General features: G+C 43.2%; 1 protein-coding gene across 3 annotated transcripts in view; it reads right to left on the reverse strand.

Moving 5' to 3' along the window:
- Positions 1-26,179, reverse strand: part of MYO9A (myosin IXA) — a 123,065-nt gene that overhangs the window by 79,772 nt on the left and 17,114 nt on the right. For all 3 annotated transcript variants that reach the window (XM_066592333.1, XM_066592331.1, XM_066592332.1), the window contains exons 2-8: positions 17,550-18,455; positions 13,831-13,925; positions 11,977-12,039; positions 10,233-10,332; positions 6,743-6,799; positions 6,446-6,543; positions 6,010-6,136 (exon numbers count right to left, since the gene is read on the reverse strand). In XM_066592333.1, the coding sequence (XP_066448430.1) occupies positions 6,010-6,136; positions 6,446-6,543; positions 6,743-6,799; positions 10,233-10,332; positions 11,977-12,039; positions 13,831-13,925; positions 17,550-18,395 (1,386 nt within the window). In that variant the 5' untranslated portion in view covers positions 18,396-18,455. The remainder of the gene's footprint in view (positions 1-6,009; positions 6,137-6,445; positions 6,544-6,742; positions 6,800-10,232; positions 10,333-11,976; positions 12,040-13,830; positions 13,926-17,549; positions 18,456-26,179) is intronic.

Raw genomic sequence — 26,179 nt, forward strand, 5'->3', positions numbered from 1 at the left:
AAGGCACTTGTCAGGCCTCACATGGAATACTGTGTACAGTTCTGGACACCGGTGCTCAGGAAAAAAATGAGCCCTCACAAAGCCCAAGCGACAACAAAATAAAGAAACGTTATGGGTCTCAAAATATGACGGAAAGTAATTTTTGTTTAAGAAAAAAAAATAACTTTATTTACTTTTTAAAATATAGAAAAACATTTTAAAAATTATATAAATTTGGTATCAACCTAATGTGACCCATAAAAGTTCATATATACTTTTTACTGCACTGTGAATTCTGTAAAAACTAAATTCACCAAAAATGGCATAATTGCATTTTTTTCCCCATTTCTCCTTAGTTAAAATTTTAAAAGGTTTTTTTCCATACATTATACGGTACATTAAACAGTAAAGCTAAAAAGGGCAATTTGTCCCACAAAAAACAAGCCCTCATATGGCTAGGTCAATGCAAAAAAGAAAACAAAACAAACAAGAAAAAAGGTGATTAATCTCTGGTACTGAAGTGGTTAAAGGGGTTTTCCAGAAGAAAAACTAATGATGACCTATTATCCTGTCTGTCAGCTGATGGTAGGCTGCCATAGATGGCCAGAACTGTGAAAACATTGACAGTAGTGCAGCGGCCTAGTTTGGTACTGTAGCTCCCTCTCACTCACTTCAATTGGTGAAAGCTGCAATACCAAAGCTTGCCACTGTGCTATGAATACTGGTTGTCTGACTTTTGGGTCCCTACTAGAGATGAGCGAGCATACTCGTCCGAGCTTGATGCTCGTTCGAGTATTAGGGTGCTCGAGATGCTCGTTACTCGAGACGAGCACCACGCGGTACTCGTCTCGATTAAACGAGCACTGACTATTGAATTCAATGGAGCCGGCAATACAGCCGGCTCCATTGAAAGCAATGGGCTGCCGGCGATCGCGGGATGAATTGTCGGGAAGGGGTTAAATATATAAGCCCTTCCCTGCAATTCATCCAGAAATGTGTAAAAATGAAAAAAAATATATATACTCACCTGGTCCCGGCAGACGGAGTTCAGCGCGGCCAGCGGCAGTCCTCCTGAACTGCTCTGAACAGCTGTGAGTAGTATTCAGCAGGCGGGGATTCAAAATCCCCGCCTGCTGAATGAGCTGCCTCTAATTGGTCACAGCCTTACCAATCAGAGGCAAATCTCACTCACACACCCATTCATGAATTCATAAATGGGTGAGTGACTGCTGCCTCTCATCTGATTAGTCCCGCTGAGCCAATGAGAGGCAGCAGTCACTCACCCATTCATAAATTCATGAATGGGTGTGTGAGTGAGATCTGCCTCTGATTGGTCAGGCTGTGACCAATTAGAGGCAGCTCATTCAGCAGGCGGGGATTTTAAATCCCTGGCTGCTGAATACTACTCACAGCTGTTCAGAGCAGTTCAGGAGGACTGGCGCTGAACTCCGTCTGCCGGGACCAGGTGAGTATGTATGTATGTATGTATGTATGTATGTATGTATGTATGTATGTATATATATATATATTTTATTTTTTTTTACACATTTCTGGATGAATTGCAGGGAAGGGCTTATATATTTAAGCCCTTCCCGACAATTCATCCCGCGATCGCCGGCAGCCCATTGCCTTCAATGGAGCCGGCTGTATTGCCGGCTCCATTGAATTCAATGGGCCAACATCGTTCTTCTCTGCCACAGCTGTTACAGCTGTGGCAGAGGAGAACGATCTTTATGCTGACAGCGTGTGTGTGTGTGTGTGTGGGGGGGGGGAGGGTCTCACTCTTGCCACTATTGTGGCTTAATAGTGGGACCTGGGAACTTGAGATGCAGCCCAACATGTAGCCCCTCGCCTGCCCTATCCGTTGCTGTGTCGTTCCAATCACTTTCTTGAATTTCCCAGGTTTTCACAAATGAAAACCTTAGCGAGCATCGGCGATATACAAAAATGCTCGAGTCGCCCATTGACTTCAATGGGGTTTGTTACTCGAAACGAACTCTCGAGCATCACTGAAAGTTCGACTCGAGTAACGAGCACCCGAGCATTTTGGTGCTCGCTCATCCCTAGTCCCTACCGATCCTGGCAATATTTTTCCTCTGCACAGAGGAGCCCTAGACACACAGTGTCCTGTACAGCCTGCTGGCCTGGAGTGCCCTGGGCAGGCTAAACCAACACTGCCACCCCTTTTGTCTCAGGATTGTTGAGGGTACCGGTGGTCAGTTCCCACACGGATCATAAACTAATGGCGTATTTTAGCGATATGCCATCACTTTATAAGTGGGAAAATCCATTTAATACATACACACTTTTCACAACACTGTACAAAACATTTCATGGCTTTATTTGTGCCGCAAAATAAAATACAGGGTATTAGATAATCGTAATTCACTAATGTAATTGTTCCCAGCAAGAGAAACTAAGTAATCTTGTAGATATGATACCTTTTAATGGCTAACAAAAATACATGATGTTACAGCGAGCTTTCAAACCCAATTTCCTAATAGCACAACATTTTGGACTAAAATAAAATGTAAAGTCATTCATTGCTCAAACCTGTATTGGTGAAGTATGCAGTGAATAAGCAATAGGACTGCAATCCTAATTCAAAATGCAGGCATTTTTGCTGCAGGGAGAACAGGAAGGTTGAATAGACTTATGTGATAATGTTACCTGACTTCACAGACATTTCTTTTAAGTATACTTGTATTAGAAAAAGGGTCACACTGCCAGAGGGGATATGTAAAAGTTCTCTTTTTGAGTGTACACTGTAAGCAAGAAGATCTTCCACCTGGCCATAGGCTTGTCACTGCAAGACAGAGGGCGATTTCCTACTTTTTTCTAATTACAATAGTTACTGTCATTAATTAGACTCAGGGAGACTTGTGGACAAAAGAATGCTTCCAAACTATTTAAGTAACACTATAGATGGGGGTAAAGACATTGCGGTGGCCAGCGGATGACACAAGTAGGCAATATATAGACTGACCATTTGGAATGTAAAGCCATCTTCACACTAATTGGTGGGTTCACTTTTTGCAGCAAAGAAATCTTCACAGACAAGTTCCACTAGTAAAATCGCTCTTGCTGATGTGGCACACACATATAATAGCACCTGGTCATCTAGAACTGATCTTTCTGCTATGTCATATACACCGCTACCTTCACATGCAGCAGAATTAAGCCAAGAAAAATCCGCAGGTTGCATCAGGATGATCACACAAAGGTTACCCCCTTTTAGAAGAGGTAAAAACGGCAGCATTAACTAGTATGCTGTGGATTTAAAATCTACAACTCTGATTGCTTTTTGTAGAAAACTTTTTCCGCAGTGTGTGGATGAGATTTTTTTGAAAGGTCACCCACATTACCTGCACTATAAAATGTTGTGTATTTTCCATAGTCAAATCCTCTATGGAAAATATGTAGCATTTCCACAACATGCAAACACGCTCTTAGGGCTCATTCAGACAAGCGTGTTTATAAGTGTACATAGGTGCGCACAAAACCGCGCGTCTATTTAGAACCATTGTTTCCTATGATGTTTTCACATGTTCGCGTTTTACAGCCGTGCAACCGCACGCACCTGCAAAATATAGGACACACTGCATAGGTCCATGGTGTGTGTAAATATTCCCTGCGGGGTGTCCCCTTGTCACTGAACACTGTGACAGCACTGTCCCAGTGTTCAGTAATGATGGCACTCACCGTGGGAGATAAAGAATCCCCCCTGCCACAGTTGTCACAGCTGTGACAGCTGTAGCAGAGGATCGCGATGTTCTCCCATTGCTTTCAATGTGGCCGCTGCCGGCAGCTCCATTGAGAACAATGGGCTGCCGGCAACCCCTGCAGTGATTTTTCAGGGAGGGGCTTTAAAAATAAGCCCTTCCCTGAAAATCATCCCTAGCATGTGTAAAAAATTAAAAAAATATATATACCTCTCCGCCGCTGTGGGGCTCAGGCACGTCTAGCCGCTTGTCTCCCTGCACTGCTCTGAAGCTCTTTCAGCAGGCGGGGATTTAAAATCCCCACCCGCTGAAAGGGCTGTGTCTGATTGGCTGACGCTAAGCCAATCACAGGTAGCGCTTGGCCATTCATTGAATTCAATCAAGACACAGCCCTTTCAGCAGGCGGGGATTTTAAATCCCCGCCTGGTTGCTGAAAGAGCTTCAGAGCAGTGCAGGAAGACAAGCGGCCAGACGCGCCTGAGCCTTGACAGCGGCGGAGAGGGGAGTATGTATGTATGTATATATATCTATCTATATAATCTTTATTTTTTTACATATACTAGGGATGATTTTCAGGAAAGGGAAGCAATTGGCACGGACCTTCATTTACTCGTGCTTTGGCACGTACGTGGACACACAGTTTTGTGCGCACCTATGTACGCACATAAACATGCTCATCTGAATGAGGCTTTAGTGTGGAAATATTCTCCAAGAGGCCTGTTTTTGTTGTCAGTAGTAGAGAATTGAAATATTGTCTTAATTCACTTAGGCCTCATGTCCACGGGGAAAATCAGATCCGCTGCAGATTCTACATGTAGAATCTGCAGCGGGTCCCTCCTGCCCCGCAGACATGAGGGCTGAAAATGCAAATAAATGAGATTAAACTTACCTCCGATCCGCTCCGTTTCTTCTCTTCGCGGCGGCGTCATCTTCTCTCGTCGTGGCCGGATCTTCATTCTTCGGCTCGGCGGATGTGCACGATGACGTCGGTGACGTGCCCCGCGCATGCGCCGGGTCGAAGCAAAATGATCCGGCCGCGGCTGAGAGAAGATGGCGCCGCGGAGAAGAGAAGAACCGGAGCGGGTGAGTAAAATATGATTTTTGTGTCCCGCGGATCCGGACGGCTTCCATAGGCTTCAATAGAAGCCCGCGGGAGCCGTCCCCGCGGGAGACCCGCATGAAAATGGAGCATGGTCCAGATTTTTTCATGCTCCATTTTTTTTTAAATCCCTTTTATTGACCATCCGCGGGTATTTATCTACCCCGCGGGTGGTCAATGCATCCCTATGGGATGCGGATCCGCACGCGGGAGAAGAGTTAAAATCCGCTGCGGATTTTAATTCTTCTTTTTCCCGTGGACATGAGCCCTTAATGTATTTTTTTATAGTCTAGTTGCTATTCAGGGGTCAAAATTATTCAATTACTCAAAATTACTCAAACTCTCCCAACTCGTCACCTTGGCCATGTATCCAAAACAACAACGTTGAGACCTAGAAACATCTATGACGGCCCTAAATTTTTAAAACTCTCAGCCAACTATCTCCACATTACGCCACATAGTCCCTACTAAGGAGTGCCACCTTACGGATATTACACAGTACAGTACCCACACAGTTATCAAATAGTGCCAGCAGAGCACAAATATCCACACAGGACTTATATTGTGCCCACCAAACTGATGCCAAAAAAAAGAAAGCAAAATAAAATAAATCGCATTCAATAAGTCTATGAAGTACTTTCTGCTACAGAAGGGGCCTACAGAAATGTGCCACAAACACATTTCGATGATGCAACACTTATTTCCATCATGGTCCTGTAGTGCTGTGTAATTCATAAATAGGAACCTACATTTGGTTACCAATCAATCGCCTGTTCGTTGAGATTGTCAAAAAACATGAATAATGAATTCAGGCAGACTGCAGAGTACATATTTGTATTTGTAACATATGGTTGAGTAGGACTAATAGTCTGGGAATGTTATTTGTGCTAGGCCCTTCGTTCCAGTGAACATAAGTTTTAAAAAGGGGTTGCCAGCCATAAACAATCTCTGTTCATATACCCCATTAAAGACCCCCTTCTATTAGCAAGTCACGTCCCCTGAAAAGCAACCATGCATAAAGACAGATGAGACTATATTAATTCCAAACACTATTCAGTGGATACACTAAAAAGTAGTAATTTAATGCTAGTTAAAAAAAAAAAGGGATGGAATGAGCACATTTGTGTTCCTGAGCGATGAGCATTTCACTACATTTCCTTCAGCAGATATACAATTTTCTAAAACAGAAAAAACATTATTACTTCATACCTTTAGAAGATCAGAAACAACGCGAAGGGTATCGGGATTTGAGATGTCAATTGACTCATCTCTGTATGTCTTTCTCTTATACTCTATGTTCCCGAGATGAAGGATCGCAGACAAGAGAGAAACTATCCTAGAAGAATACAAATTAAAGGCATTTAGCATCAAAACTGTAAGAGACAATCAGCAGAACATGTATGGCTACGGAAAATCCTTAAATAAGACTGACAATAGAAAGGAACACACTACTAAATATTTATGTCATATAAGCTCAAGTTTGTTTTAATTGTTCTCTGTTTTACGCTTTATAAAATGACATATTGCAAGCCAGAAAGTGACAGCAAGATAAAACACAAGCTCCTCGGCATATGTTGCCAGACTGTGATTGATATGACAGACTTAGTTATTATCCTTTGTTTTAAATCTAATACACAGTACTTACTGTTTACGTGTAGCTGACAGGAAGCCAACCATCTCCATTGCCAGCTGCAGACGCTCAAAGTCATGTCTCAGGTCCTCGCCCTCCCCACTCAAGGAATCCTGGAATATTCAAGACACTGTCAAAATCTGAGATAGCATAAACAGTATCCAGCAGTAGGAACACAAAACACCATTGTGCAAGACAATTCAACGGCGTTGTTACAATGTACGATATAACCGAGCACATTGTCCTAACACACAGAAGGAAAGCAAAGCATGCAAGACGACAAGGTAAAACAAAGTTGTAGAAGACGCTTACCGTTTCGTCTTCACCATCATAGTCCCCCCAGTTCTGTCTTTGAGGCTTTCGTTGTCTCTGAAACAGACACATAAAATACTGATCTGTTCACACCTTAAGGCCCTTTAAGATACACAACAATTGCTCAAAAATTGCTCAAAGTCGTCTTTTCAGTGATTCTCGTTCTGTCTAAATGCAGGGACATCGTGCAGTTTTTGTGCACAAGTCGTTGATCGATGAATTCTAGCTTGCTACAAATGAGCGATCAGCTGTTATCAGCAGAGCAAGCAGGCTGTTATCAGTCGGCTGCACTGATAAGATTCTCTCTGCCTGTGTCCTGTTGTGAATTCACAGGGGAGACACTGGCAGTTAGAGTGGAGAAGGATATAGTTGTTTCTTTATGCAAAACAGCAGTATTCTTCTATTAGCAGCCGTGGCTGTATCCCGCTCCGCTTGCATATTCTTTAGTAGCTACTTAGCTACTATAAAGTATGCAAAGATGATCACTCAAAGCTGTCACTCAAACTATTGTTTGAGCGACATTTGAGCAATCATCTATCAGTGTAAATGGGGCTTTACTCCTTATACAAATATCTCCATATTTTACACCCTACTCGTCTCACACTGGTACAGATGTGGGATATGAAACACTTTCTTTTTACAGTTTATGCCATCACACTTACATGTTCCGTGCATATGCAGCTACCTTTCTAACTGATTTTGCCGTGAATTTGTTTTTGCATCTCAAAGGGTAAAAATTCACAATAAATTTGTGACAAATAGGGGAAGCTGCAGATTGGAAAATCCACATGTGCTCAAATCTTTCTCCATGTTTCTGCAGCATGTGAATTACATTTTGTTATACTCTGTTCACTTGCACTGGACTGCAGAATCCTCACTGAAAATCTGCAACAAATTTCTCCCTTTTTTGCAACAGTACAAAAAAGAAGTAACAAATATAACCTGCAGTGAGCCATGGCATTAAATAATTATGTGCCTAGGGAAGAAACAATCAAGTACCTATAGCACAGACTACTACAAAAAAAAAAAATCAGATACGGATGTCTTAAGTTTTTCTTGGTCTTCTTAATTTTAGGCAAGTCATTGTGCAGACTTGCATAAAACATGTTGAAACATTGAAATGCAGAAATATTGGATATACAATGCCGTGCCAAATGTCATGAGACAGCAGAATGTATGCTGATGAAGTGGTGTTACCTCAGGTGACGGCTTGGGAACGCCCATACTCCTACAAGCTATGAGGTGTTATCTTGTGAATGAGGCTGAACACTGGCCAGCGTGCTCATCGCAAGGAGACGTGAATTATCCGAGTTCAAACGAGGCATGACAGTGAATGCTAGATGGATGGGATATTCCATTTTTGAGGTTGTGCAGGCATTTCACATTCCTTGATATAAAAGTGTCACGTGTGTTTTGGGAATACATGATTGAAGCATTACCATCTACGTATGATTAACCCTTTAAGGTCACAACCCCAATGTTTTCCATTTTAGTTTTTCTGTTTTTCCTGCCCACTTTCAAAAAATCATAACTCTTATTTATGCATCAATGCAAATGTCTGAGGACTTGTTTTTTTGCGGGGTGAGTTGTATCTTTCAGTAGCACTATTTATTGTGCCATTCAATGTACTGAAAAATGTAAAAGATTTCTACATGGAGTGAAATGGGAAAAATGAAATTCTGACACCTTTAATGGGTGGGGGTGGTCTTGTTTTTATGGTGTGCACACTGTAGTAAAAAAATGACATGATACCTTTATTCTATGGGTAGTACAATTACAACTATACAAAATGTATACAGCATATTTTTGCTGTACTACTTTAAAAAAAATAAAATATCTTTGGTAATGTATAAAATTATTTTCTGTCGCAATCTTCTGACAACCATAAATTTTTTATTTTTCCGTTGACACAGTTGTAGGAGGGCTCGTTTTTTTTGCGAGACGTCTTTTAGCTTCTATTTGTACCATTTTGGAGTACATATGACTTTTGGATCATTTTTTATTACATTTTTCTTTTGGAGATGTGGGTGACCAGAAAAAAAAAAAAAAAAAAAAAGCACAATCCTGGCGTGGTATATATTTTTTTCTAGACTATGTTCACTGTGCGAGATACATAATGTGTTACTTTGATAGATTGGACCTTTATAGATGTAGCGATACCAAATATGTTCTCTTGTTCTGGTTTTGATTTGTATTTTTATTATAAATGAGGAGGGTTTTATTTTTTCTAATAATTAATTCAACTTTTTTTTTAAACTCATTTTTACATTTTTTTTAAATTTGAAATTGCGATCGTGTGAACACTTATACCGTATAATGTAAAGCCATACATTATAACACATTCTGACAGGCATTCTATCAAGCCACTCCACAGGCAATCAGCCACAACAGGAGGGCAATGGTGGGACCCTCCAAAACCAATCGGGGGATTTAAATGCCGCTTTCAGAACTGACTGTGGCATTTACATGGTTAACAGCCCACGATCAGGGTTCACACAAATTGTGTCTGTTGCCAGCGGGTTTCAGCTGTGAGAAACAGCCGGCACCCACATTGCATGGAGCGGGATCAGCTCCTGATTTCCATCCCTACAAATGCTGAACGCACAAGACATAAATTTACATCCTGTGTCATTAAGCAGTTAATGATCACAACCAGCAGGATCTGGCTAGAATTGTCCGTGTGAACAAACAAGTGGCAAAAATCACATTCAGTGCAGGAGGCCCCACAAACATAACCTGCCGGTCAGTGCAGCATTCTTTAGCTTTCATGGGATATAAGAGCACAGGACCCAGCAGAGCGACTCTGGTAACACCGCACCGGATACAGCTCCTCACGGGATACAGCGGATAGAGTTTGCGTGTGGCATAGAACCCATGAAGCCATGGCCCCTCTCAACAAGACACTGTGCAGGCTGTGGTGGTTCTATACTGGTGTGGGGTGTCTTCTCACGGCATGAGTTGGGTCTACTACTTCACCTACACATTTCATTGGCTGGTGTCTGCTATGTTTCACTGTTTGGCGACTAATTTCAGCCCTTCATGTAACCCCACAATGATGGGATATTCCAGCAGGATATAGCACTGTGCCATCAGGCCCACGTTATTCAGAATTGGTTTGAGGAGCATTCTGGAGGGTTCCTACAAATAGAGTGGGCGGCCTGACCTGAGCCCAATGGAGCATTTATGGGATGTGGAGGAGAGGTCCATTTGCCCCCAGGATCTTGCATCTTCAAAATCCATGGCTCAACATCCGTCCAGACATCATGCATCCACTTGTGGAATTAATGACACGTCAAGTTGCTGCACTTCGCCATGCTAGATGGAGTCATACACTTTATTTGTTCCTGTCCCATAACTTTTGGCACATCAGTGTACATGACAGCAAAAATCTTTTGTGAAGAAAGGGTCTAATAGATTCATTATTTTTGGTCTTGAATAAAACACATCCATGCAAGTGCTTATTTTTCTCATGGGATTATTCAAGTCTCACCTGGTTTAGGTAATGATAGCTTTCTGGACGATCAAGGTGAAATTCAGTTTTCTCCTCTTCGCTTGCTCCAGCCAACAGATAGTAGAAAACATGATAATTCCTATCAAAATTCAATAATTTCTTTTATAATTTATTTCAAAAGTTAAATTGTCCTTGAAACATTCAGATCTTACATGGTGAACACCTCAAAGCTTCTTAATATTATTACTGAAGGATAAAAGTAAGGTGAAACAATAACAAATAGTGAACAAAAAAAAATAAAACCTAACTAATGTGCAAAATGGAGAGCTATGCAAAGCACTCTAGATGCAGTGTTATGTGTATATATATGTTCGTGAACTTTCTGTGTCCTGGCTTTAAACAATGCTGCCAACACTTGTCCCAGAACTGGCAAAGCAGACGTCCCTCTGGGCGGCTCAGAGGAAGTGGTTAGGGATGACTGCAATAAATTATGTACCCATGTGGCAAAGCTCCAAACAGTGGCTTCAAGAACCAAAAGCCACATAACAAAGATCTATTTTTGAAACTAATTACAAAATTGACGTATGTCTCCACACAGAATAAAGTTACACAAAAGAATCAACAGGCAATTCAATACAGAAAATGATCATCTATAGAATTCAAATTAAATCTGGAAGAGGTCTCTGCTGAGGATATGCAGAAAAAAGATGCCTAATAATATTATACTATATTAACTACAAATTATGTAAACCTATTTCAACGAAAGCCAAAAATTAAGACCTTCTGAAAAGTGAGATGTGTTCGTTTAAAGTAAGGCTGTCATGCAAATACGCCCCATAAACCACTGCCAACAGTAGGCAGGTGCTATGCAGATGCGCAGGATGGTGCCCCATTTTCCCCTAAAAGTGCAGGCATAAGGAAGACATAATCTGCCTTTACATGCTTGTATTGGCTCTTCTAGTCTTGTCTCGGTTCTCTCCTGCTCCTCCCCTTGCCTGTCTACAGCTCCCTCGAGGGAGAAGCCCCCCCCCTTCCCCCCCATGTCCTATTAGCATCTGCCTACTTGTATTGGCTCTTCCAGTCACGTCTCCGTTCTCCACTGCTCCTCCCCTTGCCTAATGACTGATGTCTACAACTCCCCCGAGGAAGAACCCCCCCATGTCCGATTAGCATCTGCCTACTGTTAGCACTGGTTTATGGGGCACATTTTTGTGGCAGATATCCTCTACTGGCTTTAGAAAATAAGTAGATAAAAAGCACATCCAGTAGTTTTGTACAAAGTTTGTTCCACAACTTTTTGGTATAAAAAAAATGATTAAATATTGGATTGGACAGCACAATCTGACTTGTTTTGCAATTAAAAAGCACTACAGCTAATATCATATTAGTTCAATTTGTATGATAAATGTCAATATCAGCCTGCCCTGAAAGGCTAGAATTAGAAAGCGGCATGTATTAAGAAAAAAAGTGTCATGCTATTGGTTCAACTCAATGCATCTATATTAAGGTGACCAGACCTTGCTGCATCAATGCTTAAATCCCCATGTAAGATTTACAATGAGAAAGTACACAAATGCACAACTTAAATCCAGCAAAAGTCACATCATGCGAATGGAGTCCAAAAGCACAAGCAGCTGTCTCAGCCATGGATGGACAAGATGTCAGGAGCCACTACTATAGAATCTGACACTTCTAGCAGCCAGGCAGCTTCAAATCCAGTCTAAAACCATTCATAACCTCTTCATAGTAAAGGTTGCTATATCCAGCATTTGGTCGCACTCACCTCTCTTGCTGTTCCTGGTACACCAGCCTAGACTTCTCCAGTAGATACTTTTCAACATAAGCTCTGCACAGAATATTCTTGGCATTATTAAAGCACCGTCACAATGTACCACATTTTTTCCATTAAACATTAGTATTATTCTTTAGAGTGGCATAAATGTGAAAGTTGAAATGTATGTTTGGTTTGGAGGTAGGAATCTAAAGACCCATTTACACGCACAGATAATCTTTCAAAAGCCTGAAAGATTGAAAGATTTTGCGATCTGCTTGCATAAAGTGTTAATGACCATTAACGCTTAATCATCTTCATTTGCATGTAAAAAGGGTCTCCATGAGCTGTTTGCAGAGCTCAGTGTGTGAGTAATAACATGTCCACACAGCTGCATTGTTCTCCTTGTGGCTCTTGGCAGATTACAATGTTATCTCCCATCTCCCATGAAGATAACAGCCTGCAATCTAGTGAGAGATACTCTCTCACTAGCTGAACGATGGATTTTAAGTTCATCTTAAAATCATCATTCAAACGAAAACTGCACGGTGCCCGCATTTACATGTAACGATTTTTGGCCGTTTGAACGAATTTTGAGCGATAATCGTTACATGTAAATGGGCCTTTACGGAGATGCAAGCAGGAACCAACGAAGGTTTGGGGGGAAATGACCAGGACCACTTTTACTCAAAATTCATCATTTTAATTTAAACGTTTCACGACTCGTCAAGCCTAAAGTATACAATGAAATGGAATTCTAAACACTGTAATACATGTAGGGAACATTTCTAAAGTGGAAAACATGGTTAGATAATAAAAAAAACCAAAAAACATTTCTATCTTTCCTTTAATCATCACCTGGAATGTTGCCCAATTGTCACAAATTGTCATGGTAATTATGGTATTCCGTTGGCACAAGCTGTTTTAGAGCCTGCAAACCATTGTATTTGTCCACATGTAATCAGAACAGAGTACAGACTATTCAATATTCCAACATCTTTACGTGTTGTGAATTTTGCGAAAATCCAAGGTCCGTGGTAAATGTTGTGATGCTGCACAGTATGGAGCGCTACAGATGGTATTTTCCATTCTCTTGTTTGTATATGTGAAATGGGAACTGGCACCGGTACAATGGACCAAAAAAATGCATTGGCGTTTTGGGACATGTCCTGTTTGCATCGATTTTCCAGCAACCATGGTTTCTTTGCACAACTCTAGAATGGACTATGATCATTGTTTGACTTATCTGCTTTCACCAATGCATTCTACAACAATCTACAAAATGACAGGTTCCGTTTAGAAGCGTTAAAAAGTGGACTTCGATCATTCTTTCCAAAAGCCATGGACACTAAAAGTCTATCCCAGAGAACAGGCTGCAAACAAAGATGTTAGCACTAGCTGACCGCCGCTGGGAAAGATGAATGCATTAATTCATGGTAGTGTTATGGAGGTACTTTATAAGTCCACCGCCTCTTTGCCATATGACAAGAACAGTGCCGGGCAAACAGTACCACATGATCTCCCTCAGTCAATCAGAAGCACTGACACAGATCATGTAATGCCAGTTACCCAGAAAATACTTAATTTTGCACATTTTGCCCTTCGAAGGGGGCAGGTTAGTGGGTGTAATCGTACCCACTACTATAACTCTCCAAGTATGCCTTCGATGTTCTTAGTCTCAGGTTGTAACTACTGGACAATGTATAACAATGTTGGGAACTTTGCTCCCACAGGCTGACAACAGTAAAACAATAACTAGTAAAAGTCATCCTTTAACAAACACATACAAGACAGATAAACATACACCGAATACAAAGCAACGACAATACAATCTACCACCAATCTGCATATGGTCGCCAGTCTTACCCCCGCACTGTTCCCGTCTCATGATAGTTGACTTGGATAAATTTTCCAAAACGGCTGGAATTGTTGTTCTGAGACGTCTTAGCATTTCCAAAAGCCTAAAATGGAATGAAAAGAACAAAGGAAACGAATGAAAGCATCTTACAAATTCACAAACATTTGATTCCTGAATTCTGAGCTTTCTTCATGGTGGTAGCATAACACCAAATGTAAGAATGTATTCTAGGGGAAGGCAATAATGGTAATCTTTAATTACTGCCACGTAACACATAATGAGTGACCACTGCTCATTCCACGAAGAGAAAGAACATGCTGCACCATAGTTGGTGTACATTAAATGGAGGACATGACGACTCTGAAGGCACTCGTGGCATCAAGCTTCACATTTGTGCCTCAAGCCTATAAAGTCCTCCTCTAAGCTGGCAGAAGCTTACATATTCCTATGCCTTTTGTTCAGGTGTTTGCGCTAACCAACCATTTACGCTCTAGCTGCCTTTAAGGACCATTTACACGCAACGGTTATCACTCAAAATTCTCTCAAATGAACAAATTTCAGCGATAATCGTTTAGTGTGAATGTGAAAAAAAAAGCTCACTTTGTTGTTCGCCGTTGTTTAAGCTGATTTTTCTGTTAGCTTAAAAAACCATGTTGGCTCGCTGGCTTCTTGTCCCGTGTAAATGCGCCCTGCTCAGCGCTTCCCATAGAAGGTGAAACGCTGAGCGAGAAGCGGAGGAGAAGACCACGAACCAGCATCAATTCTTACTGTGTAAACGCTCTGCAGGATCGACGACGACCTTCGCGGTGATATGCGGTCATTTGAAAGACCAGTCGGTCCGTGTAAAAGGGCCTTTAGTCTTAGGCACCTTCACATGGGACGACTATCAGCCAAATAATCCCTTCGAAAGAGTGACCTCAAACGATAGCCGATAAGTGTACACATGGCCACGTACCGGGTGACCAGCGATAAATTGCTAGTCATTTAGTTTCAGCTTACCAAAAGAATAGCTGCTGGTTGATGAAAAGTCGCCTGGTGTAAAGTCACAGTCGTTCAGTTTTTAAAGACTTTTGAACTAATTGGCATGATATTTCAGTAGACAACGCTAATAATCATCGTTCTGTATAAAAGCAAATGAACGACTGTCATTGGTACACTTCAACGGATTTTCTGAGCGGCTCCATGAACGATAATTGCTCCGTATAAAAGGTACCTCTAACGGTTTTCATTATGCATATGTTCCTCTATAGTCGCTTTTGTGCATATTTGTGGTAAAAGGCATCCCTCTATAGTCTCTCCTTAGGCTGTGTTCACACATCGCTGATTTGGTGCAGATCTGCAGCACATTTCACCCCTTCAGTTTCAATTTGGCTGAAATCTGCTGCAGATCGGCACCTTGTGCACGTACCCCACGTCACACTTTACAAGTTTCTTAAGTTGCTCTACTATAAAGACTGTTTCCTTTCCTTTTTCTATCAATTTTGTACATACACCAAGTCATCTCTCATACTCCTGTAGCACCCATTTACAGACTCATGGGTGCCATTACTCAACAGTGCTGACATATGACAAAAGATGCATATAATAATATGCATTAATCAGTTAATGGGCTTCATGTATATGGCAATCCGAGGCTATGGGAGTGTGGAATCTACCAGTTGATGGCTATTATGGCATGTAGCTCAATGGGTCTGGGAAAGTAGGTTTTTTTTTATTATGGGAATAGTATGTACCGTATATACCGGCGTATAAGACGACTTTTGAACCCCGAAAAATCTGCTCTGCAGTCGGGGGTCGTCTTATGCGCCGGTAATACAAAAAAAAAAAAGTGTAAAAAAAAAAAATTTTATTACTCACCTCCCACGGCGTTCTGTCGCGCTCCGGCAGGATGTCGCTCGCTCCGGCAGGCTGTCGCTCGCTCCTCGTCCCCGCCGCAGCATAGCTTTCTGAATGCGGGGCTTGAAATCCCCGCTTCCAGAAAGCTAATACACACGCCGGCAGCCATGACAGCATTGAATGGCTGTGATTGGCTAAAGCACACGTGGCTTCAGCCAATCACACTATTCAATGACATCATTGAATGGCTGTGATTGGCTGAAGGCGCACGTGTTAGCAATCACACCCATTCAATGATGTCATTGAATAGTGTGATTGGCTGAAGCCACGTGTGCTTTAGCCAATCACAGCCATTCAATGATGTCATGGCTGCCGGCGTGTGTATTAGCTTTCTGGAAGCGGGGATTTCAAGCCCCACATTCAGAAAGCTATGCTGCGGCGGGGACGAGGAGCGAGCGACAGCCTGCCGGAGCGAGCGACATCCTGCCGGAGCGCGACAGAACGCCGTGGGAGGTGAGTAATAAATTTTTTTTTTTTTTCTCCACTGAATACCGGCGTATAAGGTGACAGTTGGGGGGTCGTCTTATACGCCCCGTCGCCTTATACGCCGGTATATACGGTATACGAATGAAGGAAGGGTTTATGTGTATGCACACGTAGTTAGGAATATGGCCAAAGAACGTGCATAAGTGAATGATCTGTAGTTGCTTTACGTGAATTTCTCAATACTTGTGCAATTAAGAGATTTAAAGGGAAGCTGTCATGACCTCTGAGCCCCTTAAACCATGTTATGGGACTCAATGTTTAGGGAACAGTGAGTCTGGAGAGCGGTGTCTATACTCACCAGGCACCACATTCTAGTGCAGTGTTCCCTCGAAGTTGCCGCTCGCACCCAGCAACTCTTCAGCCACTCTGTGCTCACACTCATCCATAGAGATGAATGGGAGAACGTGAGCACAGAGAAAGCTGAAACAAGTCACTTTGTGAGCGAGCAGTAACTTTGAGGGGACACATCGGGGTGCCCGATGAGTATCAAACACTGCTCTACAGATTCCCTGTTCCCTGTCATTTGAGCTCCATAATACAGCTTTTAGGGCTCAAAGGTTATGACAGGTTCCCTTTAAAGAAGCACTCCCCTAAAAACACAATTTTCCATGCCTGCACCCCTCACCTGACTGCCACACTATGAATGTTTCCTCTGTATATTGTACATACAGTACAGCCTCCTGTCTGATGCTTATCAGGCGTCATTTTGAGAGTGAGACTTTTTTTTAACTTTCGCACGAATCCCATTATGCATCAGCACAGCATTAGTTTCAGGCTATACCATTTCTATCTGCTGGTTGGATAGTGTAAATATTATTAACCTAAATAATCTAAAGACCATATTTATACACTCCTGGAGGATGAACTGTCATCTCCTTCATTATAGCTGTGTGACAGGAGACTCTAACCATCAGAAGTAATATGTGTGGTACAGTCCATTTACAAAAAGTTCTACAGTGACCCCATTCAGAGAACACAAAGATTAGAAATTCTCAGAGGAGGAGTCAACATGACATCACATGACCCATGTGAAGAAAAATTTTTAGCTAGAAAGGAATAACTAAACAAGGCAATACTGGCTGATTTATAGATCCTGAAAAAAATTAGGGGAGTGCTTCATTAAGCAAATTAGGGAAGTTTTACGGCAATAAAAAAAGTTGCTCATAGCAACCAATCTCATCATGTCATTTAATTTTTCCAATGCAGATTAAAAAATAAAGCTGGAATTGTTTTTTTATATTGGCGGCCTTGCATACGACAATATATAGAGTATTACGGTGAAGTAAACATACACAGGTCTATACATCATGTCTGGCACATGGTTTAAAATAGGCAATATCCTAACCTCCAGCACAGGTCCAGCACCCAGTATTATCTGCTCCACTCCACTGGCATATCCCTTCTGGCTAAGGGCAGTCAAATGATGGATAAGAAAATTTGTGCTCTGAGTCTTTCCGGAGCCGGTTTCCCCAGAAATAACAATGCACTGATTCCGCTGCCGACGGAGCATAGCATGGTAAGCAGTATCTGCCACTGCATATATGTGGGGCTCCCGTTCTCCCAGCCTTCGGTTATCATACATCTTCACATACTTAGGGTTGTAGATTGGTAAGAAACGGAATGGGTTAACCGCCACCAAGATGCTTCCAACATAAGTGTAGATCTTTTCTTGTCGGAAACGTGTTCTAAGAGTTTCAAGAAGTGCCCTCTCACTTAGATCAGGTAATCCACATAGGTCCTCACACTCCAGCCCCTGTTGCTGAGGAAGGAAACCCCTCTCAACCATGCGCCTGCGCTCTTCTGTCACTTTTAGCCAAGACTGAAGACTTCCATAGTGGATGGAGCCATCCACATTTTTTTCCCTCAAGAGAAATCGATAGTCCTCCCCAGACCCCCGAGCTTCTAAGGCAAGCCTAGGCCACAGCATCATGCGCTGCACCGGACAGTCAGTAGGGTTGAGGATCCACTCTTCTCCACCAAACTCCTTGACCTCAGCCAGTACATAGAACTTGGCTCTGTCCAAGCGTAGTGCCGTAATGACAGCATCAATGACATCAGCAGCTGTGGTGTGCCGGCGGGCGGGCACCGGGCAGTAGATGACTTCTGTGGAAATGCTGCCAGGGTAAACCTGCAGAGTGAACTCTTCATCCAGCAGGCGGCGTCGCCCACTGCCACCCCCCACCTCTGACATGGCGGCACTCCGTGTCCCATCAGAAGGAGTGTGGACGGTTCCCCTTCAGTGGGGGGACACCTGTAAGATACAAGGGAAAAAACAATACATCAAGTGTGTCAAACTGGTAAACAACATTTTAAAGAGCAAAGATTACGAGATCTGAAGCCAAATTACATTAATAATTACACAAGCCAAGGGAAAAGGTAATTAATGAACATAAATTTTATTTGCATAAAGGCTAGTTCTGGGTGCAGTACAGCAAGAAAATAAAAAAAGAGCAGCAGCATGTACTTTATGTAGGCACTGCCACAGATTGTGTAGTACCACCAACAACAGGCACCCCCTCAGAGAGGTGGTTACAGAACTCTGTGGAAAGTCAATCTACATAAATGGGAGATTACTTCAGGAAGGACGCACAAATAATGATCTGCTAAGTTCGGGACAAACATTAAAGAGGTATTCCAGAGACTGGGCAAAACTTTTCTTAATGTTCCCACTTATTGCCATTATCCTAAACTTTCATCTAAATTATCAAACTATAATTTTTTTGCCAACCTCCGCCACCGCTGCTTTACAAACAGCTTCAGAGTTCCACGTTATTTAAAATGATGACCGGGGAGTGCAAAACTACATCTCCCACAATGCCCCACTGCCAGTTACTGTGCATGAGTGTGCATTCACGACTGTACAAAGTGTCATCGTTACAGAATGTGAAGGCACTGAGCATGCCCGACCAGTAGTACAGCGGAGCGTACAGGTCGTAACCACTGGATGCAGGCCACAGATTAAGCAATATCTCTGCCGCTTTGTAAAGCCAGTGGTAACATGATATTACAAAAGGTTATGTTATCGCCTCATGACGGATATAACTCACACTTTGAATCTACGAAATACCCCTTTAAAGTATGATAGGCTGTTTATATCCAATATCCCATGCTATAGTACTGTCATCTGGAAAGTCTGTGATTCATTTTTTTCCCGCTCCCCTTAGTTTACTACACATTTCTTTCTCTGGGTCAAAGACGTTACAGTCTTAGTTACAGCATGGAAAAAAGTGCTACGAAAATCTAGCCAATCAGTCCAAACCTGTGAGCACTACAATGTGTATTAGTTTCTGGGTTACAACCATTGTCCTCTGGAAATCTCGTACGCCAGCAAGTTAGCGGGGTATCACTGTGCAGGACACATATACACCACATTTCAGAACTACACTCATTACTCCATGGTCATTCGCTACAGATAACATATTGGGAGAAGTTGTACAAATTTCCTTTGTTACAGCTTTATTTGTAAAGTGGTACAACAACATTTATTTGACTTCGGGACTATACCATCAATGCAAAAAAGCAAAAGTGTTCAATAGGGTTGATACTCCTGGCAATGTCATGCGCATGTTTTAGCCTTAAGGCGCCTGCACACGAGCGGAAATTCTGCAGCGGGATTTCCCGCAGGAATTTCCGCCGCTGGAAGCCTGCATAGGATTGCGTTAACAAACGCAAGCCTATGCAAACGGCGGCGATTTGGCCGTGCGAAATGTCGCGCGGCAAACAAATTGCGGTATGCTCTATTTCTGTGCGGGGCTCGCAGAGCCCCGCGCAGAAATGTCCCTCACCCGCCGCCGGCTCCGGTCTGCGCATGCACCGGCTGCCCGGCAAGCTGGCACTTCAAACAGCCGGAGCCGCGGGCAAGTACGCGCTGGTCCCTGCAGGCGCTCGGGTCGGGTCCCGCGGCAAGAATCCTCGCCGCCGGATCCAACTCACGTGCCTGCAGGCGGCCTTACTGGTTGAAAATGAGCGATAAAGAAAAAGTAAAGTAAACGAATAGTAAACTAACAAATTTTTCATGATTATCATCCCGTGTAAATGGCCTTTTACTGCATAAATGGTCAAAAAAATGGAAACTGCAGTTTAATGTTTCCAAATGTAAAATACTGCACTTAGGGTAAAGAAATCTTTAGACTGAGTATCAAATTAGCTGTTCTGCGTTACCCAGGACTTCAGAAGAGAAGGATTTAGGGGGTTCTGATTCCTGACAGCCATAAAATTAGTCCACAGGGCAGTCAGGCAGCAAAGAAAGCAAATTGGTTGCTTGGCTGTATAGCTAGAGGTATAACCAGTAGAAAGATGGAGATTGTGATCCCACTGTACAGAGCTCTGATGAGAACACATCTGGACAACGGTGTTTAGTTCTGGCGATCTCATCTACAGATAGACTGATAAAACAGAACAGGTCCAAAGACTGGCTACAAAAATGGTGGAAGGTCTAAAGAACAAAACTTATCAGGAAAGACTTAGGCCAATTTTACATCCGCGTTGGAGTGTCCGTCACAGATCTGGCTCAACATACCAGAAGAAAAAGCCCTGTATGCAGCACTTTTTCTTCCATCCAAAAGCTGAGCACCTGGGCAGAAAGCGTACAGACCCCATTATAGTCAATAGGGTCCGTCCGGCGCTGCTCAATTCCATCCACAGACACAGCCGTTTGGCCGCAGGGATTCCCCTTTCCTGCTCCCCCAATGTGGGAAGAAAGCAGAATCCCCGATTGCAGATGTGAAACCACCCTAAAAGAATTGTAGAACCCGGAGGAAAGAAGAGAAGGGAGATGGAGGACATGATTCAAACCTTTAAATATGATCATGGTATAAGTAAGGCTCAGGAAGGAATTGTTTGTATTAGGAAGCTAAACAATAGAACAAGGGGGCACAATCTGAGATCAGTTGGGGAAAGATCAGAAGCAACATCAGGACATATTATTGTACTGAAAGAGTAGTCGATACTAGGAACAAACTTCCAACAGACATGGTTGGAAAATCAACGATAAATGAACTGAAGTATGCCTGGGATAAGCATAGAGCTGTCCTAAGAGAGAAATAATATAAGGGCCGACTAGATGGACCTTGCGGACTTTTTCTGCAATAGGTTTCCAGTTTCTAAAAAAAAAATAAAATAAATAAATAAAATCAAATAACTGGGATTTGAAACCAACCGCTTGATCATCATTTAGGTCTTGGAAAGAATAACCCGTATAATAGTCTTTCCAACCTAAGCAGAGTTAAATAAGCATTAAGTCAGAATCAGTGTATATCCAGTTCCCAGTATGTAGACCACAGGTATCAAGGTGTGAACAAACATGGGTGTATGTGCAAGAGAACAATAGCCTCTAAGACAAAGTACAGAACAAAAGGCGGTAGTGCTAAGATCTCCGTGCTGTGTTGTAAAGTGAACATACTGTGCCCTCACTGCACTCCTGAAGTAGTCATACCCGTATGCGCCCATAGTTGGCACCACACTGGGTGATGCCCCAGTAGAGTCATCTATAGTAACTAGTACGAAGGGATGCCAGAAAATAAGAATGTCAGCCATCAGTAGAAAAGAAACCTGAAATAGATGCTACAATATACAACCACCATCCAGACACCTTTCCTGACGCCACAATCACAGACTTTCTAATAAACAAGAAGGCAATATTTGTAATATAATATATGCAAATCTACTTTTTTCACGGCAATACACAATAGTGCCACATATATATCACATCTCATTAAGGCCAGCTGGATACTCCGTTCGGTGCCTCTGGCACAGATCCAGCATAGAATCCCAGAGAGAACAGCGCAGCATGCGGAGCCATTGTATCGGGGAAATGCTGGATGGCATAATATAAGCCAGATGACCTTATTATAGTCAATGGGATCTATTCCATCACAGCACGGATCCATTTGGGTAGGGATTCAGTTTTGCTGCTCCCATAACTCAGCAGGAAAATGGAATTCCCACACATGTCAATGTGGCCTACGATAAAAAGGCTAGAAGGCCGAGTATTATCCTACGGCGAGATGCACACGAGCGAGAATCTAACGCGAGTTCTGTGCGTTGTGAGATGCGCGAATATGAATTCCATTATTTTGAGTGGACTTATTCACATGAGCTACTTTTCCCTCACGGCGATGCAAGGGGAGGCTAAAAATCGCTGCATGTCTTATCTTTGGAGGGTCTCAAATTTCACAGAAACGATGCAAGATGTTTTGAATGAAAACAGTCTCGCATCCATTGTGTAAAATGCACGTTGGCAGGCGCAATATCAGGCCGATACAGGCTCGCCCCTGTGAATGTAGCCTAAAGAGGGCTCTATCGCGCGCAATACATGGGAAAGTAAAAAATGTGGCGTTCTTATTAACGCACGTATTATACAAAATGAAGAGCCCCTAATGTGAGTGGAACAGCGAAAATTAACGTATTTGAATTACTGCAATGTACCGCGTGTTATACATGTGTACATTCTGTATGTAATATGCAATTCAAATAGGCTTGTGTGAATGAACCCTTAGGCAGGTGGCAGGTTCCCACGACATGGTCTGGTAGTGTGTACAGCAGCTCCACATTCCAAGTCCTTCAGATGATATCAGGGCCTGCTATGGGCAGGAAGCTGCACCACTGCTACATTGTTACAACTGTGGCAAAAATGTGACAAGACGGCATGACTGTACAGAGAGGCCGATCAAGGAAATGTTTGCAGGATTTCCATTTTTCACACACTTTTTTTCCCACCATTGAATTTAATGTAGAATATATGGGCTTATATGTAAGCATACAGCCTCCGGCAGCGCAGCGTAGGGCAGTAGAGCCTCGGCACGCATACATACAGCCTCCAGCAGCGCAGCGTAGGGCAGTAGAGCCTCGGCACGCATACATACAGCCTCCGGCAGCGCAGCGTAGGGCAGTAGAGCCTCGGCACGCATACATACAGCCTCCGGCAGCGCAGCGTAGGGCAGTAGAGCCTCGGCACGCATACATACAGCCTCCGGCAGCGCAGCGTAGGGCAGTAGAGCCTCGGCACGCATACATACAGCCTCCAGCAGCGCAGCGTAGGGCAGTAGAGCCTCGGCACGCATACATACAGCCTCCGGCAGCGCAGCGTAGGGCAGTAGAGCCTCGGCACGCATACATACAGCCTCCGGCAGCGCAGCGTAGGGCAGTAGAGCCTCGGCACGCATACATACAGCCTCCGGCAGCGCAGCGTAGGACAGTAGAGCCTCGGCACGCATACATACAGCCTCTAGGGCTATAGATTCCTAAAGGGTAATGACATAGCTCTACCGCAGGTACAGGGAGAGCGCCCATCGTTAGCTTCTGATAGGATATTGGAAATGCCTCCATCTTCTACAGTACACGGGGCATAACATCTTAGGACACAAGGTGATTGGATCTTTATGAAACATTACTTTATGGCAACTTTTGTTGCATTAACATTTACCAGTAGTCATTGCTATATATGTATTACTGCTCTCATATAGAAATATAGGCGTACACCCCCAACACACACGTCACACATACGGTCTGCGCCACCATTGTATGTCCCAATGTGCAGACTGCAATAGGAAATTACTAGCATATTAAACTGCAGACAGGCAGCATAATGATGAATATACATCCTATGTGTAATAATATAGTCCCAAAAACAAATTAGGGCTTCTTCACACTAGCGTGATTTTATCTCTGACAGGCTGGCCACAGAGAATCGTGGCAATTCGCAGCATGCTGCGACTTGCCGCCCACGAGCAGAGAATCGCTATGATTCTCCGCTCATGGACAGGAGGGGCTGCGCTTTCCATAGCGTTTCCCGCGGCCGGATTACTGCCACGAGGAACGCAATGCAAAAACGCCCGTGTACAGGCAGCCTACTTCTTGGATTGGGCCAGATATTATCTAATATAAACAAGCCTACATGTTTTTTCTTGCACCGCACTTTGACCCCTTTGCTGTAACTTTGGTGTATGGTTTTGGTGTCATTAGATGACACACATGCTCACCGCGGCTGTAAAACCATCTTATGTGAGGCAGAGCGAGCGACACAGACAGGCAGACACACACGGAGACAGGCAGACACACACGGAGACAGGCAGACACACACGGAGACAGGCAGACACACACGGAGACAGGCAGACCTGTAGGCTTTTTTATATTACATATCTGCTCCAAATTTAAAGTGACACTCTAAATAATCACCTAACCCAGCAGATTTAGCAGTTCACAACCACCACTTTTGAAATATTTTATGTATTATAAAAAAAGCCAACAGGCTTTTTCTTGCACCCCACTTTGACCCCTTTGCGTGACCTTTGGTGGATGATCTTGGTGTCATTAGATTTGGTACATCCTCACCACCGCCGCCATAAAATCATAAAATTTGAGTTTGTTACATTGAGTGTCAGCCACCATTGTACATTGAGCGCCGCTAGGGAGAGTCAAGCAATGCTTACTAGTTTGACTATTGCTATGTCCCCAAAACGTGGAAGACCCAGCGGTGGAGGGTGAACAGTTCAAGCTGAATCCTCGGCTCGGCAGATCTTAAAACATTTACAACCATTTTCCCAAACATTTTATATTCGTGTAGTGAACATCGGGTCGATCTAGTAAAGAATAACATGCCTAAATTCCATATCGAGCTGAGATAAAATAAATGTATAATGGTCAATGCTTGAGAAAAACCCCATTAGTTTCTATAAAAGTAAAAGCATCACATACTGCTCTTGCATAATTGATATGCTTTCATGTACATTACCATCAATTATATATGAGATGTAATAACTGTAATAGAACACATCCCAGACCAGATCCAAGAACTGCTTGCAGAGTAAGCAATGTCTTCTTCCTCTATGGGATCACAAGTGTTGACAATATGGGCTCAGTTATTCTGGAAAACCTATCAATTTGTCCGCTTTGCATTCTTAAATTGAAGAATATACACTCTTTGTCAAAAAGAAAATCAAGCTCCCAGAAAAAGTTGTCGTTTTGCTGTAAAACTTGGCATGCAGTTCCATCTCAGGCAGATATGCAAATGATTCAAGTTGTGGTGTGATTAGATGAACGGTCTCTCAGAGACTACTTGTGTGTAGTGGACCTCCGCTTGTGTAGACCTTGTTGACCACTAGACGCCTCTTTGTTAACTGGACGAAATAGCTTTTGATTGTGTCAAAGTTTGTGGAGGCACATTATTGGAATGTGAGAAGGTGGATGGTTGTATCGATGAATTGCCGACACCTGGGCCATTCTGGCCAGACTATTAGAAGGTGTTGGGACCAGTGGACATGTGAAGACAAACAGACAAGACGACCGGACTTGGGACGCACTCAACAGACCACTAGTAGAGAGGATGGTCTGATCATCCGACTAGCAAGAGCAGCTCCAACTGTTTTGTTGTCCACCATGCAGAGACAGGTGACACCATTGTTACACCCCTGTGTCTGTCAGACCCATTTCCAGACATTTGGCTGAAGGACACTTCGTCTTTCGGTGCTTATTACATGTACTGCCTTTTACACCTAACCAGTCACCTTCATTTCCAGCGGTGTCATGAATGACTAAACTGGACTGCTACGGAGTGGAACCAGGTTGGCTTCAGCAACAAATCCAGCTTTAGTTTGGGCACCGATGGTGAACAGGTTTCTGTCTGCAGTCATAGGAGTGAGTGCCTCAGTCCTGCCTTTGCTGTGCAGCGGCACACTGCCCCACTGCTGGTGTGATGGTCTGGGGGCCATCACGTGATAGTCAGTAACCCCTAGTGGTGGTGCGAGGGACAATGACAGCTCAGTGATCTGTTCAGGACACCCTGCAGCCACATGTGTTCCTCTCATGGCGGCTTCCAAGAGGCATTATCCAGCAGGATAATGTTCAGCCACACACAGCAAGGGGGTCCATCATGTATGGGACCATCTGGGACACCAACTTCAACAATCTATGAGTTTGCACAATCTAGAGGCTCAGTTTCAGCACATGTGGACTGATGTGCCGCAGGATACCATACGG

The sequence above is a fragment of the Eleutherodactylus coqui genome, chromosome 2, assembly GCF_035609145.1.
Source record: "Eleutherodactylus coqui strain aEleCoq1 chromosome 2, aEleCoq1.hap1, whole genome shotgun sequence".
NCBI lineage: Eukaryota > Metazoa > Chordata > Amphibia > Anura > Eleutherodactylidae > Eleutherodactylus > Eleutherodactylus coqui.